Source organism: Aspergillus fischeri, genomic scaffold (genome assembly GCF_000149645.3).
Source record: "Aspergillus fischeri NRRL 181 1099437636264 genomic scaffold, whole genome shotgun sequence".
Lineage (NCBI taxonomy): Eukaryota > Fungi > Ascomycota > Eurotiomycetes > Eurotiales > Aspergillaceae > Aspergillus > Aspergillus fischeri.
Window position 1 is genome coordinate 1643957 of NW_001509762.1, and position 16494 is coordinate 1660450.

General features: G+C 50.0%; 7 protein-coding genes across 7 annotated transcripts, besides 1 other annotated feature; 4 read left to right on the forward strand and 3 right to left on the reverse strand.

Annotated features, from left to right (window-relative positions):
* Positions 1–2070: 2070 nt before the first annotated feature.
* NFIA_078310 (putative transcription factor RfeG) lies at positions 2071–3096 on the forward strand (the record flags this gene model as incomplete). The annotated part of the gene is made up of 3 exons (XM_001259787.1): positions 2071–2196; positions 2318–2362; positions 2458–3096. The coding sequence occupies 3 exons, from the start codon at positions 2071–2073 to the stop codon at positions 3094–3096; spliced, it is 810 nt and encodes a 269-aa protein (XP_001259788.1).
* A 1608-nt stretch (positions 3097–4704) lies between these two features.
* Positions 4705–5046, reverse strand: NFIA_078320 (NADH:ubiquinone oxidoreductase subunit NDUFA3; the record flags this gene model as incomplete). Its single annotated transcript, XM_001259788.1, has 2 exons — positions 4705–4751; positions 4863–5046. The coding sequence occupies 2 exons, from the start codon at positions 5044–5046 to the stop codon at positions 4705–4707; spliced, it is 231 nt and encodes a 76-aa protein (XP_001259789.1).
* A 453-nt stretch (positions 5047–5499) lies between these two features.
* NFIA_078330 (dolichyl-diphosphooligosaccharide-protein glycotransferase) lies at positions 5500–7064 on the forward strand (the record flags this gene model as incomplete). Its single annotated transcript, XM_001259789.1, has 4 exons — positions 5500–5641; positions 5694–5804; positions 5871–6580; positions 6639–7064. 4 exons carry the CDS (start codon positions 5500–5502, stop codon positions 7062–7064), a joined length of 1389 nt encoding a protein of 462 aa, XP_001259790.1.
* A 249-nt stretch (positions 7065–7313) lies between these two features.
* NFIA_078340 (PET191 family protein) lies at positions 7314–7859 on the reverse strand (the record flags this gene model as incomplete). The annotated part of the gene is made up of 3 exons (XM_001259790.1): positions 7314–7500; positions 7565–7706; positions 7835–7859. The coding sequence occupies 3 exons, from the start codon at positions 7857–7859 to the stop codon at positions 7314–7316; spliced, it is 354 nt and encodes a 117-aa protein (XP_001259791.1).
* Positions 7860–8210: 351 nt separating this feature from the next.
* On the forward strand, positions 8211–9709 carry NFIA_078350 (sterol esterase; the record flags this gene model as incomplete). Its single annotated transcript, XM_001259791.1, has 2 exons — positions 8211–8322; positions 8418–9709. The coding sequence occupies 2 exons, from the start codon at positions 8211–8213 to the stop codon at positions 9707–9709; spliced, it is 1404 nt and encodes a 467-aa protein (XP_001259792.1).
* Positions 9710–11915: 2206 nt separating this feature from the next.
* Positions 11916–11942: a microsatellite.
* Positions 11943–12380: 438 nt separating this feature from the next.
* NFIA_078360 (putative RAS small monomeric GTPase (Rsr1)) lies at positions 12381–13592 on the forward strand (the record flags this gene model as incomplete). Its single annotated transcript, XM_001259792.1, has 7 exons — positions 12381–12391; positions 12470–12501; positions 12579–12605; positions 12720–12799; positions 12956–12984; positions 13039–13048; positions 13119–13592. 7 exons carry the CDS (start codon positions 12381–12383, stop codon positions 13590–13592), a joined length of 663 nt encoding a protein of 220 aa, XP_001259793.1.
* A 685-nt stretch (positions 13593–14277) lies between these two features.
* On the reverse strand, positions 14278–16089 carry NFIA_078370 (putative 3-methylcrotonyl-CoA carboxylase, beta subunit (MccB); the record flags this gene model as incomplete). The annotated part of the gene is made up of 2 exons (XM_001259793.1): positions 14278–14572; positions 14648–16089. 2 exons carry the CDS (start codon positions 16087–16089, stop codon positions 14278–14280), a joined length of 1737 nt encoding a protein of 578 aa, XP_001259794.1.
* Positions 16090–16494: the final 405 nt, after the last annotated feature.

Genomic DNA, 16494 nt, shown 5'->3' on the forward strand with positions numbered 1-16494 from the left:
TCTCACATGATGAAATTCATCCACGGAAGAAAGGCAGAAAAGCGCCCAGCACAACCAGAGGTAGATTAGCGGCCCGGTGCGGGTACAATTGTTACCTTAGATTGGCGCACTTGAAGCCTTGGGTCCAGACGCTGGATCGACGAATGAGCGGGTTGGGATGCCCAAAGGCCCCTCTAGCCCGCCACGCATTTCTGCCCAACTCTCTGCACTCTGCCGATTACCTGCCCGCTACGGACTACTGAGGGCCAATCTCCAACGCCCTCCTTCGACCTGCTCTGCCATTTCTTCAAGCTACAGTTTGTCCCTCTGTAGCCGACTGGTACTGGTAATATTAGTAGGTGTCACCAGCCAGAAACCGCAGACTCCAAACTGGAACAACTGGACATGCATATCAGCATGTCTATGAGTTGTCTTCAGGAACTCTTCGAAGTGTGAGCTACGAAATGAGTCACTAGGTCGATTTACAATAGATTCAGATATATAAGCGAACACTGGAAAAGAGTCATATGGGCAGATCTACCTTATCGTCACTAAATGGACGGAGAAAGCATTAAGTACCATAACCGGGCTGCGAAGTCCCTACTCACTGTTGATACGTTCTCTGAATGTTTCTATCTGCTCCGTACCTCCAACTCAGTGTCGCCTTTTTGAGTCTCAACTTTCCCATCTCTACGTCTATCTACTGGCTGGAAGGCCAGATAGTATGACAGCAGGCATATTCAGTGCAACTTGACAGCTTCGATCTGCATCACTTCCATGAGTTAGGTTTTTCATATTCTGATCTATTGAAGGATGGCCAATAGACCGTTTCGCCGTCAATAAGACGACCCGAAGAGTCTCATAGTTTGCCTCCTGCCTTACCTACGCACTACTGGCCAGACGGACGGCATTCTAACAATGATTTTTCAGGAAGCGCGACTACCTAGACCTGGAAAATCATCTGCAGGCCGTATTTGTCACCATGCATGTTTTGGGGAGTCTTTTAACGCAGTCATCGGATGTGAGGCCTCTCTCGGTAGGTAGGTAGGTTGGTACCTAGAAACTGAGGTAAGGTAGTCTCGTACGGAGTACAGGAGTTAGTATCTGCTTACTCCGTAGGTAGGTCAGTTCGTAATCATTATTTTTTCTTTTCGCCTCGATCATTATTTATTTTCGGAATTCTCACCAATGACAAGGTGGAGTCGTCGTGGCACCAGACAAGGCCAGGCAGCCCAATACGCCGGCCCAACAGCCCAAATGAGCCAACCGCGCCCTTGGTCGAATCGAATGAGCACAAACACAACCCACCAGCCCTTGTTTTGCCAAATGCCCACACCCCCTCTCTCCCTCCGTGCGCTGAGCTGGCGTCTTTAGCCTCTCTTATCTCCCCGTCCATTTCTCTTCTCTCTCGTGTAGATAATTTTCTCCCCTTCTTCTTTCTTCCCTTCTGTTCCTTCTAGTGTGCAATCTGGCAAGTTTTCCCCCCGCCAGCCCGAAGAATTCCCTTACAACTCTTGGAGTGTTGGAGGTATCAAACTCACTATCACCAAACCGGAGAGAGACACCCCACGCAAAGCTTCACCCCCTGATCCCCTCTCTCCTCGATCCTCGGTCATCCATCCCGGCCTGGATTTCGACTTTCCCTTGCATGACTCGGTCGCGGTCCTTGAATCTATATCACTAGAGAGACAAAAAGAAAAGAAAGGAAATCACCTCAGGATCTTGGAAGACAGCCCTTGACAGCCGTCCGTGGACAAATACGAACTACCTGGATTTCTTCTTTCTCCTGGTAATAATCACCCAACCAGCGGTTCCTGTCTTTGAAGCTTGCATTTTAAGTGTGTGCTTTTTGCGAGACGGAAAGGAAATATCGGATAAGCCTTGAACCATCAGCCTTGGAGTTCCCTGGACGCGGCCTAATAGAACCGTACTTGTGCTGTTTCTTTTGCTCTCAACCCAAGAGAGCATCTTATCAACTTCCCACTTCCTGGATACCTCGGCTACTTGTTGTACCACCCTGGACTTCGTTGTGGCCACTTGGATCCATTGCATTTAATCACTTAATACCGGATACCTTCTCCCTGGAACAAAATGACTGGACGCCATGGATATGAAGGACGCCCGGAGCGTCAGAACGAGTACTTTATCCCTGGTGATGGAATTAGCCGGGAAGTCATCCAAGCAGACATTTGCCGTTACCTTGGAAATGATGCACTCGTAAGACCCGGAAACCATAATGTCTGTTTCCCAGTCTCTCCTATCTTAAAATCAACCAAGCAGTTCAGATCTGTCAAAACCTACCTTACCATTTGCTCTCCTACTGACTCATTGCGAACAGGGTCGTCAGGGCTACTTCATCCGTGCTTATCGAAATCTGACTTCTGTATGTCCAAAACAAACCCCCGTTCTCAGTGCGAATCTATGGAAAGCCCAGAGAAAGAAAGAAATGGAAGAATTCAGGCTGACTGTTACGCTCAGGAAATGATTGCTGATCTCAAAGCGGACTCCGCTCGCTGGGAAGCAGACGTCATGCGTCGGGCTGACCAAGGCTATCCAAGAGGTAGTTACATTCACGACTACAACGTTCGTCAAGCCCCTAACGTGGTCCCAGCGCCTTACGCATCTTCTTCTATTCATGAAGTGCGCCAGCAAGGAGGGCCGTCACCACCACCTACGTACTCTCAACCACCTAGTCAACCCTATGTGGATCCATACACTCAGGCCCCGTACGGTGCAACCCAGAGCCCCCCATACACAGCTCCATCATCATATCCTTCAAGTCATTCGCCTTTTGCGACAGGACAGAATCCCTACCCTCCGCAAGTCCCTTACTCTGCTCCAGGCCAGCCCGCAGTGTCTGCCGACATGCACGCATCATACACCTACACGAGCAACACTGGCTATCCCTATGAGAACGGGAGAAGTAATGCTCCACGCTACACAGGACCTGGCTATGAAACCGAGTCGGACTATTCCCCGGTCACCTCTGGAATGACTTATCCTGCCACAACAGCTCCCGATCCCCGGATAGGAATGGATCCCAGATATACCCCGGAGTTTGACCGCAACAGGCCACAGGCAACAAGAGAGAGCCAGGCCCCGCGTCGAACCCGGTAGAGAGACAAAAAGTTGATGCCTTTTCTTCGCTGCTTATATCATGATACCTCCAAGGAGTCGTCACAAACCCTTGGCTATCCTGGGTAAATCAACCCTGGAAAATAATGAATCTACAGAATCATCCTGGAGTACTGCGCATATTAATCCTGGCTGTTCTACGGGGTCTCTGTCTTGTTTATTTTGCCATTGAGGAATTCCAAGCCGAAGGAGATGTTTTGAGAAAAGCCTCCGTATCCGACTTGCAAGTTTGTGGAGCCATTATCTGAGAGTCCGGGACACATCGCCATGGATAAGCCTTGGAATTTCCGTTACATTTCACTTGGCACCTCAGGCGACGCTACTCGCCGATACTTTCCTTGCCTGGCTACTGGCATCCAACTCTTGATGCCGGGCCTGCCATATACCAATGGTGCGGATGGCTGGAAGAGAGATCTGTGCAACGAGTTCCTAAAGGTGGCTTTTTGGCTTTGCATTGTATCGGCGGTTTATCGAGCACTTTGTTCAATATACTTTACTCCTGTCCTGAGGAACATCCCCAATTTGCTTGCTCGGTGGTGTCCTGGTTGTCTGTTTCTCATGCTCTTTCCGGTTTCTTTTCGTTTTAATCGAGGAGTGTAACGGCCTTTTATCACAGTCCTGATTCTGATGGGAGCATCTGGCTGATCCAAAAAAAGCATCAGTTAGGAGCTTGGATGTTTTGGTGATGTTGTCCACGATCTATATGTAGATATGAGCATACATGGCGTTATTCCATTCTGTGGTTATTCAATGGATATCTATTGTTGACACCAAGCAATTGATTGCTATTCCTGCCTCAGGCTATTGAAGGTCGATTCAAAGCATTGTCGTCGGCTCTCTCTTTATTCCCTCTCCAAAGGTTGATCAAATCGGGCGTAAAACATGAAAGGGTACGAGGTGTTCGGAGCTACGTTTTCATTAATGATTCAATCACTCCATGTGTTGAACGTCCGGCCAACGCGGGTTTGATTATGAGTCGTCTTAGCCGCACGTTTGACGAGGCCTGACTTCTAATAAGATTGCTGAAAGGTAAATTTTATGAGCTCAAGTATCTTAGTTGCGTCTTCTTTTTTCTAACGACCCGTCGCCGTCATTCCTTGAGCCAGACATATCAAGAAGTTTCGCGAAGCACGGACCTGCTGTTCGGCATCCGCCTACAACAGCATCTGCGCAAAAGCTTTGATCTAAGAGGAACGAGATTAAGCCTGTAATATGAAGCCGGAATTCCAAGGAGATGCGGAGATGTAGAGAAGTAAAGAAGTAAGTTCAAACGAAAATGGATGTGTCTGCGCTCTAAAATCATTTTCATGTACAATACACCGCTGCACTCGCACTGTCAAGCTCAACAAGGGGGTTCACGAGTATGAAGATATCTGGTGGTAGGTAAATGGCCTGCAGGGCTCTGCGCTGGTTGCTCAATATAAAAGACGATAACCCCGCAAGCACTTCCAGTTGACGCAGCCTCGGTAATGGATTGTCTGTCATCAGTGCCCGACAAAGTGCAGGTCCGATACTATTGAGACTCGAGTTTCCCAATGAAGAGCATCTCAGCAAGTCAAATCAATTTCGATCGTCCTCCCCGTGAGATATCTATTCGTCATCGTAGCCTTGCGGGATGTTCCGGGGTCCCTGGGGAACTGGGATTAGGGAATGAATATGTTAGCATGCGAGCGGCACAAAGACGCAGATCAGAGAGCAGGAAGAGCATGAGAAAGAAAAAAAAAGTTAAAAAGGATCGGAGCCCTTACGGGGATAGGTCAATGGAATGGGTTCCGGGTCAACATCACCGAAGAACCGTCTGATGGGGGGAAGGGTGACCAGCATGAGAGGACCTGTCGCTCCGACGACCAAGGAGTAGAAAATCGCTGGCTTCTCATGCGAGGCCCAGCGAAGGTATCGGAGGGGAGTCGACCAGAATTGGGGAGTAGTCATGGCTGTGAGACGAAAGGTCGACGATTCAAAAGGATTTTTGCGGGATTCGGTTGAAGGTCGTGAGCGCGACGGATGGATTGGATCAAATGATCAATTGATCAAAGCTCGGCTCAAATCACGTATTCTGTCTTCCGAGAATTCCGATAATTGTGAGACTGGGTTAAATCGCGCCAGAGGGGCGGGTATCGCGACGGAGAGGGGGTATATCGTCGAATTGAGGTTGTGAGTGACGACGGCCGACGATTGCGCAGTTCAAAGCGGCGAAGAGGTCTTGGCACTCTCGGTCCAAACACGTTGCCCGTTCTCTCCAACTAAACGGAACTGACGAAGCTCCTTCAGAGGACACTCTCCTCTACCAATTCATTTCCCTCTTCTTTTCCTTCTCTTTCTCTGGACTGCAGTGACTTCCCTTTCAGCCAATTGCCCGCTCCGCTGTGCGGGATTCGATATACCATGCGGTGGTGCCTCACTCTTCTGGCATTCTGCTTCTTGGCAGTTGTACATGCATTAAGTAGCTCGGGCAGTCGTCTGCTGGTTGTTTTGGAAGATGCCACAGAAAAGGAATTATACTCGAAATTATGGGCTGACCTAGAAGGTGCTCTAACTTACTGAACTTCTGCGTTAACATGCTAATCATTGATTGGCAGCTCGAGGATATAACCTCAACTTCGAATCCCCCAAGAATGACAAGCTCAACCTGTTCGAGCTCGGAGACCGAGTCTACGACCATATGCTTCTCCTGCCTCCCAAGTCAAAGGGTTAGCGTTACCCTTAGACATGTCCATATACTCTGCTTTGTACATCTCAATTGACCTCTTGACCAGGCTATGGACCCTCCCTTACCCCCAAGAATATCATTGAATTCATGAACAAGGACGGCAACGTCCTCCTCGCCTTGTCGGGCAAGTCCACAACCGCCAACGCTATCAGCTCGTTGCTATTGGAGCTCGATCTCCATCTCCCTGTCGATCGTTCCTCTGTCACCGTCGATCACTTCAACTACGATACACTTTCTGCTTCAGATAAGCATGATGTCCTGCTACTCCACCGACCAGGCAAGTTGAGGTCTGACACCAAGGCTTTCTTTGATGGTGAGGGCGTTGTAGCATTTCCCAGAGCCGTCCCCCACACCCTGGGCGACGCGAACCCTCTCATTGCGCCTATTCTGCGAGCGCCCGCCACTGCGTACAGTTACAACCCCAAGGAGGACGCGTCGTCAGTTGAGGATGTTGCAGCTACAGGTTCGCAGTTGGCTCTGATCTCGGCAATGCAGGCTAGAAACTCCGCTCGGTTCACTCTACTGGGCTCCGTGGAGAGTCTGCAGGATCAGTGGTTTTCTGCGACTGTCAAGGCTCCCGGCGATGGGAAGCAGACGAAGACGGTCAACCAGGAGTTCGCCAAGCAGCTTACCGCGTGGACATTCAAGGAAACCGGAGTGCTCAAGGTCGGAAAGATCGAGCATCATCTGGCTGAAGATGGTGAAATCACCCCCGAGAAGCTGAACCCTAAGATCTATCGAGTGAAGAATGAAACTGTAAGAGACAGCCATTTGAGGTTCCATTGCCTATTTGCATGCTCACACTTCTCAACAGGTCTTTACCATTGAACTTTCCGAGTACAACTATGATCGTTACGTGCCCTTCGAGGTTCCAACTGGCGATGCCGTCCAGCTTGAGTTTACCATGCTGTCTCCCTTCCATCGCCTGAACTTGGAACCCGTCCGTCGAACGGATAACAGTACAGTTTACAGCACACGATTCACCACTCCCGATCAGCATGGAATCTTCTCCTTCCGAGTGAACTACAAGCGCCCGTTCCTCACCAACATCGAAGAAAAACTTGAGGTGACCGTTCGTCATTTCGCTCATAACGAGTACCCCCGAAGCTGGAAGATCAGCGGTGGATGGGTCTGGATTGCGGGTCTGTGGTCCGTCATCGCTGGCTTCTTGGTGTTCGTTGTTGCATGGCTTTACTCAGCGCCTTCTGCCGCTGCACTGAACACAAAGAAGACGCAATAATCCTCTGTAAAATCTCAACGAATGATAGTTCGAAATGAAGCGTGTACTTACGCCGGAAGCCCATAATTCAAAAGTATGTACAGTCATATGCCATAAGCCAGTAGTGTTACACGAAAATCCGGAATCGCAAAACATTCCGCCAACTGGGAACTCCAAACCATGCCAGGAGATGAAACCAAAAGCCGTGCTATAACTCAGGGCAGCGGATCTAGGCATCTGGCCAGACTAGTGAGCCGCGAGCTTGAAAACTTATAGTCCCCTAGTCTTCTCGGGGTCCATCTGAACTTCATTCCCGCTAATCTCCTTAACGGTTTCGAAGGCGGGCTTGCCGGCGTATAGTTGCTGGTGGGATTGGGATTTGCCTCCTTCGAGCTCCCTGGAAACCGAGATAGGCTGATTTCCACGGAATCGCTTTCGCATGTCGATCAACCCACGCCTAGATTGTGCCCATTGTCAGCGCTATCCACTGCAATTAAAGCACGCATGTCCGTTCCACTCACTTGCACTCGCTGAATCCTTTCCGCAACTGTTGGCATTTCATAGGCAGTTCATCGACGAGGGGAGTGCTCAAGCATTCACGCGGGGTGTGCCGCTGGACCATGATGCAATCTGATTCTTGCAGGCATTGCGCCAGTGCGTCTCCTGAGAAAAGTCGCCAGGCTCATTAGCATCCAGATATGATATTTTGTAGGTGAGGGTCGCGGAAGGGATGTGGAACGTGCTCCGTGCAAAATGCCCCAATGGGTATAGGTAAATTGCGAATCACTCACTTAATTCTCTGCATGAGCTCGGCATTGTGCAGTTGTCCAGAAAGCGTCTCGATGGACCGTCCTGACGAACCACAATCAAACTGTCGGGTATCAGATCGTCGGAATCTCCTCGGCGGCGAAAATGCGCGCTAGCCCTCTTTGGCTTCTAGCTAGTCCCCCGGATTAAGTAAGCTTCACATGAAAATGAACGGCGCACTGCCGCATGACGTCGCGGTCTTGGTTGATCTCTAAAGAACGAAGCATTGACCATGAAGTGTTCTGGTTTAATCCTTGATTCAGCGCATCATGTTAGTCGGTGCCGATGAATGCGAGTGTCACTTCCAACACCCTTCATTGAACCATATCTGCCAGAGCAAGTGGTCAACATAACATCACCATGGCCGTTCCAGTGATCGGAAGACTGTTTTGGTTCGAATACCTTGCGCTTTTTGCGTCCTTGATTCTAGTGCTGCTGGAATGGGTGATACATTTTATTACATTCTGGCTGCGTAAGTATACTGAGGAGGTGCCTCCGGTCTCAGTTTTCACAGCCTCCAATTGCAATTCAAGGCTCGTTCAGGGATAAGGGGCTAACCTGGAGCAGCGGAGCCTATAATCGAGTTCTGTCACGATCGTTCCAAGGCCTTATTCAATCTTCTGATCCCGGGAGAGAGACTATACAAGCGTGGTAAGGAGGAGCAGATCGCTGCACGGGTTGCGCAGGCCTCCAACTTTGCAGACATTTGTGCCATTTTCGGCTATGAGGCGGAGGAGCACATCGTGCAGACGAAAGATGGCTTTCTGATAGGACTACACCGCCTGGCCTATCGCAGAGGCGAGGAGGGTCGCCTCGTCAATCGAGGAGAGGGAACCCTCGAGAAGAAGGTTGTCTATCTCCACCACGGTCTTTTGATGTGCAGCGAAGTCTGGGTGTGTTTGACAGATGCTCAACGATGTCTCCCTTTTCAGCTTGTGGAGAGAGGATATGATGTCTGGCTTGGGAACAATCGCGGCAACAAATATTCCAAGAAGTCTATCCATCACTCTCCCCTGTCCACCAAGTTCTGGGGCTTTTCGATGGACGAGTTTGCGTTCTACGATATCCCTGACAGCATTACCTACATCCTCAATGTGACAGGACAGGCTTCCTTGTCGTATATCGGGTTCTCGCAAGGAACAGCACAGGCGTTTGCGACTCTATCGATTCATCCGTTGCTCAACCAGCAAATAGACGTCTTTGTGGCCCTTGCACCTGCAATGGCCCCTTCGGGACTGCGGAATCGTATCGTGGACTCGTTGATGAAGGCTTCACCCAACTTTCTGTTTCTCCTCTTTGGTAGACGCAGCATCCTCAGTTCCACCCCTATGTGGCAGACAATTCTCTACCCGCCAATCTTTGTTCGCATAATCGACGCATCGCTTTCAATTCTTTTCGGTTGGGAGGGCAAGAACATTAGCTGGTATCAGAAACTGGCAAGTTACCTGCATCTCTATTCGTTCACTAGCACAAAGTCGGTGGTGCATTGGTTTCAAATCATGCGGCATAGGACCTTTCAAATGTACGATGATGAAGTTCATGCTCCGTTCAGCGTTGTGGCGAGTCAACGGTTTTACAAACCGGTCAAGTACCCCACCAGGAACATCAAGACCCCGATTGTTCTTCTTTACGGTGGAAGTGACAGTCTGATCGATATCGGGGCGATGTTGCGAGAGCTCCCACGGGGGACGGTGGCCAAGTCAATTCCAAGTTATGAGCATTTGGATTTCCTATGGGCAAGAGACGTGGACCAACAGGTGTTTGGACACGTTTTTGAGGCTCTTGAGCGGTACGGCCCCGGAGAATATAGCGGGAGGAAATGGCACAGAGCAGTCAAACAGACCAACGGCTTGATATAACCTACAGCTTCAACAGAACCTGTTGTTGCCCTTTTGTTCTTTATAGCGGTCATGTCTTCCGTCTATTTTGCTGTGCATGTACGAGGATACTGTAAATTCAGCGATTGTTGGTTGCTTGATATCCGTTGGACGACTACGCCAGAGCTCGCTCCGACTTTCCGTTCAGTTATAGACCATAGATCTATCCGTAGCTAGACTCACCTCCAAATAGCACATTCGGAGTATGTTACGCTGCCCGACTTTCCGAATGGTCTTGGCTTTGGTGGTTCTTTCTCATGAAGGGTACCATGACATCCGACTTGGGCGAGCCATAAGATAGGCCATGTATCATTGTCTCGGGGCTATAGCGGCTAGCATACCACATAATGCAAACGTATTCCACAGGAAAGTTCAAGGAACGTCTGAGGATGTGTGCGGACTGCCCTATGTGTGACACAATGATTCGCAGAGCGCGTTGTCTGTGTTTGATGGACGGACGCAGAGTGATGCCAGGCACCTGCATACTACGTTGCATCTCTACAGATAACGAGAATACCTCCGATCTATCCACATGTACTGTTATCATCGAGATCTGTCCCAGCCATGATTCGACCTGTCAAGTGTCAGTCATATGATAGAGGGATAGTCTTGCGCTCCCCTACCATGCCCCTCTTTCCGGATGATTCTTCCATGAATGCCAGTGCTCAGGCATTAGTATGGCTTTGCAATGTACAGTACCGCTTCACCATGTAATGACGTCTGGCCTACACCTAGATACGTGTTCCTGGCAGACTGAGTTGTCATGTTTGTCAACATCATCTACGTCAATTGTCTGCAGCTCTAAACCCAGCCGATAGGTCCCTACAATCGCAATGACAGAAAAACTGCTGATCCGATCTCGGAAAATGAGTTGACAGGTAAGTTCTGGAAAATATGTGCATGTTTCAAGGACTTTCTTGACATCCCCATTGAATGGAGGTTGTCTGCAATCCTGGTGCCATTATGTAGATCTTCAACTTTGAAGCGCCAAATAGGAGCTCTCGTTCTATGACTCTCAATCCTCTGGCACGAATATAACTGAATGGTGCCTCCGAAGAGACCTACGGACAATACTTGGAGGGATGTACATACTGAATCTACTGAGTCTGCCGTTCCCACGAAACCTGCTTTTGGTGCCCGATTAGAAACCCCAGCAGACGCCTTTTGTCATCCCGAACTCCACAAATAGTCCTCTTAATCTATATCGATTATTTCACTGAGTGACTTCTTTCCTATTTCAGCCGAGTTTTGGGCTTCTCTTCGACTGTAAGTAGCCAGCTTAGGCCTTCATCTCTATGCTCCCGTCATTTCCCTCACGTTCCCTCCACCCGGTGTATCAGAGGGGTTGCCTGTCAAGGTCAATTTGAACATGACGGATGAGTTTTCACCAGTAATGATCAATATTCCCATGGTTGACTTGCCGCCATCTCGTTCCCTTCCCCGTGATCTGAGACGTTCGTGGCAGCGTTCAGGTCAAGCCTGCAATACGTCCATCTTTTGATCAGACTGTGAACATTTATCCTGAGCGTCGATGACTGGGACTCAAGACCGAGACTCCGGTTATTCTTCTCCTCCAGGATTAGAATTCCCCAGACCCAAGGAGAGCATGGGGGAAAAAGCCGCACTCACGGGTGGTTTCAGCGATACATCATTACATACGCCAACACCCCCATCGCCTTTTTGATAGGTCCTTTGGAGACACCAGTAACCACAACTCCATCACCGTTTAACCTTTCGTTGCAACGCTGACCCGAATAATGTCATTAAGACAGGGGGTGCCTATCGAGTTCTCGCGGAATTCCAAGAGAATTCCACGGCCGTTCGCCTTTTTTCCTGAGGTTTAGAGTTTAATCGCGGATATTGGATCGCCCGTGGTGTCCACACAGCCATCGCAGATTCTCACCGCCGCCTAGTCGTCACGTTCGGATTCTGAGTTCAAACCAGAAAACTGAGGAAGGGTCAGTGACCTCCCTTACGTGCAATTGCATTGTGTGCCATGTTGGCCATTCTGCAGCGTGTCCAGTAACCAGTTCGATCTCAAGCCTCCCTCCGAAACGGAACCGCTCGTTATCGCTCCTCCCCTCTCCCCACACCCGTTCTTCGGTCGTACCAGGAGTGACCAGACTAGCCTGGCCTAGCCTCCGGACGTTGGAACCAATCTGTTGACATCAACTTTTTTCCCCTAACCTTTTTTTTTTCTTTTTTTTTCTTTTTTGAGCGCATCGTTCCCTAATCACCACCCGTCCCTCACTATCGAACCGGCGAACCTCTGGGTGTGATTTGAATTAAAGGGCTCGATATAACCCTGGGTCGGAGGAATTGGTTGGCAATTGGCATCGGAAACTGATGTAACGGATCGCGTCTCTTCGCCCTTGCTCTTCCAGTGGGAGCCTGGAATCAGACCAGACCATTACCCGACCGGCTACGATTTAAAGGAAGATACCAGCAGCAGACCTTTGACATACCCTACCGAACGTTCTCTGAAACTCGGTCGAACTTGGTTACACCGCTCTGCGAAGCACATTAGCAACAGCGTTGGCAGGTAGATAAGGCACAACTCCGATTGCGTTCCTTTGACGTTAGAGCTATGCACTGACGACCTTGGGCGAAGTCTAAAGGGCGACTGTCTATCGAAAGAGTCCGTACAGTCTCAATGCGGCCCCAGTGAGTCCTCCTGTGAGAGACATCTTCATTTGAGGGAGATTGCGTAACGGGTTACTGATACCATGTTTCAATTGCTAGACGGGAATATCACATTGTGGTTCTAGGTGCTGGTAGGCATATTCCTTCTGTCGAAAGGCGCCCGAAAGGCCTTTTTCGGCTAACTGTTTGTCGGTTGTCCGCGCTGTAGGAGGTGTGGGGAAAAGCTGTCTTACTGGTACGTACTCTACTTTTCTCATTTCACCCTTGTTCCTCCTCTTTGCTCGCAGTGAGAACTGCGTCGTTGATTCAAGCATCTCCATCAATGAGGTACACGGTCTGACTTTCACAGCTCAATTCGTTCAGAATGTGTGGATCGAAAGCTATGACCCCACGATTGAAGACTCCTATCGAAAGCAGATTGAGGTCGATGTGAGTCGCTTTCGACGTTTGCGCTGGAATTTTAATGCTGACTTTTCCAGGGCCGCCAATGTATCCTGGAAATGTATGTTTTCGCAGGACCTTGTTGTCTGGGAGAATTGCCACCGATGTTAGCTTGAGAGTACTGACGCTTGAATTGTTCGAAAGACTCGATACGGCAGGGACCGAGCAGTTCAGTAAGTCCACCCGCTCTTGGATATTATGACTTTTTGGCTAACGTGATTCTGTAGCCGCTATGAGGTAATTTATCTTATGCACTCCTTTTCCGATGGTTTCTGTGCTTTTTCAGCCAAGCATGTTAATCGTATAGACGCCACCTTCAGCTCGCCACATGGTGCTAACCATCTTTCTCTCACTCTCCAGGGAACTTTACATGAAGCAGGGTCAAGGCTTTCTGCTCGTATTCTCCATCACCAGCATGTCATCCTTGAACGAGTTGTCCGAACTGAGAGAGCAGATTATCCGGATAAAGGATGATGAGAAAGTCCCCATTGTCATTGTGGGCAACAAATCCGATCTAGAGGAAGACCGCGCTGTTCCGCGAGCTCGAGCATTCGCACTTTCCCAGAGCTGGGGTAATGCTCCCTACTATGAAACTTCGGCGCGTAGGAGAGCGAATGTCAACGAGGTCTTTATTGATCTTTGCCGGCAAATAATCAGAAAAGATATGCAAGGAAACTCGTCCAGCGGTTCCGACAATTCAGCGAGAAAGCGTGAAGGCGCCGGCCGCTACGATAAGAAGAAAGAAAAGAAACGACGAAAGGGCCCCTGTGTCATCTTATAAACCCAAATCGACAACAGCACCCGCGCCACGACTGCAGCAGGAAGCCCCCAAAACGTCGGATTTCCTGTTCATTCCTGTCCATCGGTTCTGTGTATCACTGCTCATACATCTTGAGCTTCGAGCGACATCCTTCACACTCACACATACCCCATCAATTGCTTACAATTACCTGACGATGTGCCCCATATCATGCTACACTATACGCCATTTACGTGCCCTTCCCAACGGTAGAACGATGTTCAATTATAACGTGTTATTTTCAATATTACAGGTTGCCACCTGACTTTCAAAGGTTGGAAAAGTTGTCGAGTGATCTCCTGATGATTTTCTTTTATCCCTTTTTCGACTGTCCCTTCCGTGTTCTTGCAATTGGTATCAACGTTCCTCATGTTCTTGTCTACCCTGGTCTTCTGAGAGGCTCACCGATTCCAGGAGAATCGGGTTGACTTCATTGCATCAGCTTGGTATCACGTTCCTACTATTCTTGTATACCACCTATTTTCTAGAAGAATCGAGGAATTTGCCGTCTTGACCTCTCCGTCTCAGTTCGCCTCCTGTCCGTTACTTACTGGAGTAGAGGTCCAAGGTGTTGTTATGCAAGTTGAGCGAGAATTGGCACCCGTTGTGTCTACGGTGTACACAACGCGAATTACATGAGTAATGTCTGCTGAATTACGCTATAGGTTTACATCCTGAAGACGCCAAAACGAGTCTGCACATCCTTATCTACTCTGCCACCAAGAGCAGCCGCAAGACTCAGGCCCAAAACATGTCTCGTCTGTGCTGGCGGGATGACGCCATCGTCCCAGAGACGAGCGGAAGAAAAGATTGCTTCCGACTCACGGTCGATCCGTGCTTTCAGTTCCGGATCGGCGGTTCTACCGACTGCCTCCATGACAGCAGATAGCTGTTCGGACCCCATAACACCTATCTTCGCGTTGGGCCACATGAACATTAGTCGTGGGGAGTAGGCGCGGCCGCTATAAGAGACGCAGCAGAGTTAGCCTAGTGCACTGTCTCTCTCGAGGTAATTACAGCATAACGAGGGTACTTACCACATCCCATAATTTCCTGCTCCGGCGCTGGATCCAAACACAACTGTAAACTTGGGGACGTCCGCGCAAGCCACTGCAGTCACCAGTTTGGCACCGTTTTTGGCGATCCCGCCCTTCTCTGCATCTGCTCCGACCATGAAGCCGGAGATGTTCTGAAGGAATAGCAAGGGAATCTTGCGCTGAGCGCACAATTCAATGAAGTGCGCTCCTTTCAGAGAAGACTCGGAAAATAGAATGCCGTTGTTCGCGACGATACCGACCTGGTGGCCGTAGATACGAGCAAATCCAGTCACAAGGGTGGTTCCGTAGTCACGCTTGAACTCCGCAAACTCGCTGCCATCGACGATACGGGCAATGACTTCGTGGGCTGGTATCTGCCGGCGGAGATTGGTTCCGACGATGCCGTCGAGCTCGGCCGGGTCATACAGCGGCTCCTTGATGGTATCTGCGGAGACCTGAGGTACGCTTGTTTTAGGGTAGTTGAGATTGGCGACAGATCTCCGGGCGAGGATAATGGCGTGGGCATCGTCCACGGCCAAGTAATCCGTGACACCGGAGATGGTGCTGTGTAGCTGGCCACCACCCAGATCTTCCGCGGAGACGACTTCACCCGTCGCTGCCTTGACCAGAGGAGGACCAGCCAGGAAGATTGTTCCCTGGTTCTCGACAATGATAGTCTCATCGCTCATGGCAGGGACATAGGCACCTCCAGCTGTGCAGGGCCCCATGACCACGGAGATCTGAGGGATCCCAAGAGAGCTCATTCTGGCCTGGTTGAAGAAGATCCGTCCGAAATGCTCCTTGTCGGGGAAGACATCTGCCTGGTGCGGGAGATTGGCACCGCCCGAATCGACAAGGTAGAGACATGGAAGCTTGTTCTCCTGGGCAATTGCTTGCGCGCGGAGGTGCTTCTTCACGGTAATGGGGTAGTATGTTCCTCCCTTGACAGTGCTGTCATTAGCCACAATCATACAGGTGACGCCCTCCACTTGGCCAATCCCTGTAATAATGCCTCCAGCGGGTACGTCCTCCCCAGGATAGACGTCATGGCCAGCTAGGGGTGAAAGCTCCAGAAAGGACGTCCCAGGATCAATGAGCGCAGTGACACGATCGCGCGGGAGCATCTTTCCTCGAGCGACGTGCTTCTCCTTAGCTTTTTGCGGTCCTCCCTGTGCAATGGTCTTGTGTAGACTGGCCATTCGGCCCACCAATTCTCTCATCTGTTGTGCGTTCTCCTGGAATTCATCGGAGGTGGTGTCCACCGCAGTGGGGAGCACGGAGATGGCGCTGGCATGATGCGGATGTGTATAGCTGGCCACAGATCGTGATGAGATGCGAGAGTATGTTAAAACTAGGTGTCTTTGTGCCGGGAGTCGTCGAGGATACGAAAGGGCGGTTGCTCTGGAGCACAAGCCCCGGAGGAGCGGAGATGGGGCACGCATTGCGGGGATAAACGTGGAGCAAAGGAAATGTTGATGTTCAGCCGATGTCCGGGGGTATCTATGGCATGGCCTTGATTGAAATCTAAAGAGTGGTCTCAGAAGACAGGACAGTGTCCTCAAGAAGGTGGGAAGTGATTTTGAGAAGGGAAAGACTGCGGGTTGATGATGGGGAAGAAAAAGAAGGGCATGACGATGAGCCCCAGACTCCAGCTTTATTGGCTGCGGAGAAGAAATAGCGACGATTGCCGCGTTTACCCGCTGCTGGCCTCAGGCCCGCTCTTCTCTCCGCCTCGCATCGCTATGTAAAATGCAACCATCCTCGGCTTTGATTTTGCTAAATATTCATCACCCTTCTTTCGTTGCCTGAGAATTCTTAAATCTCCCCTGGAAGAGTGTTTATTCTCA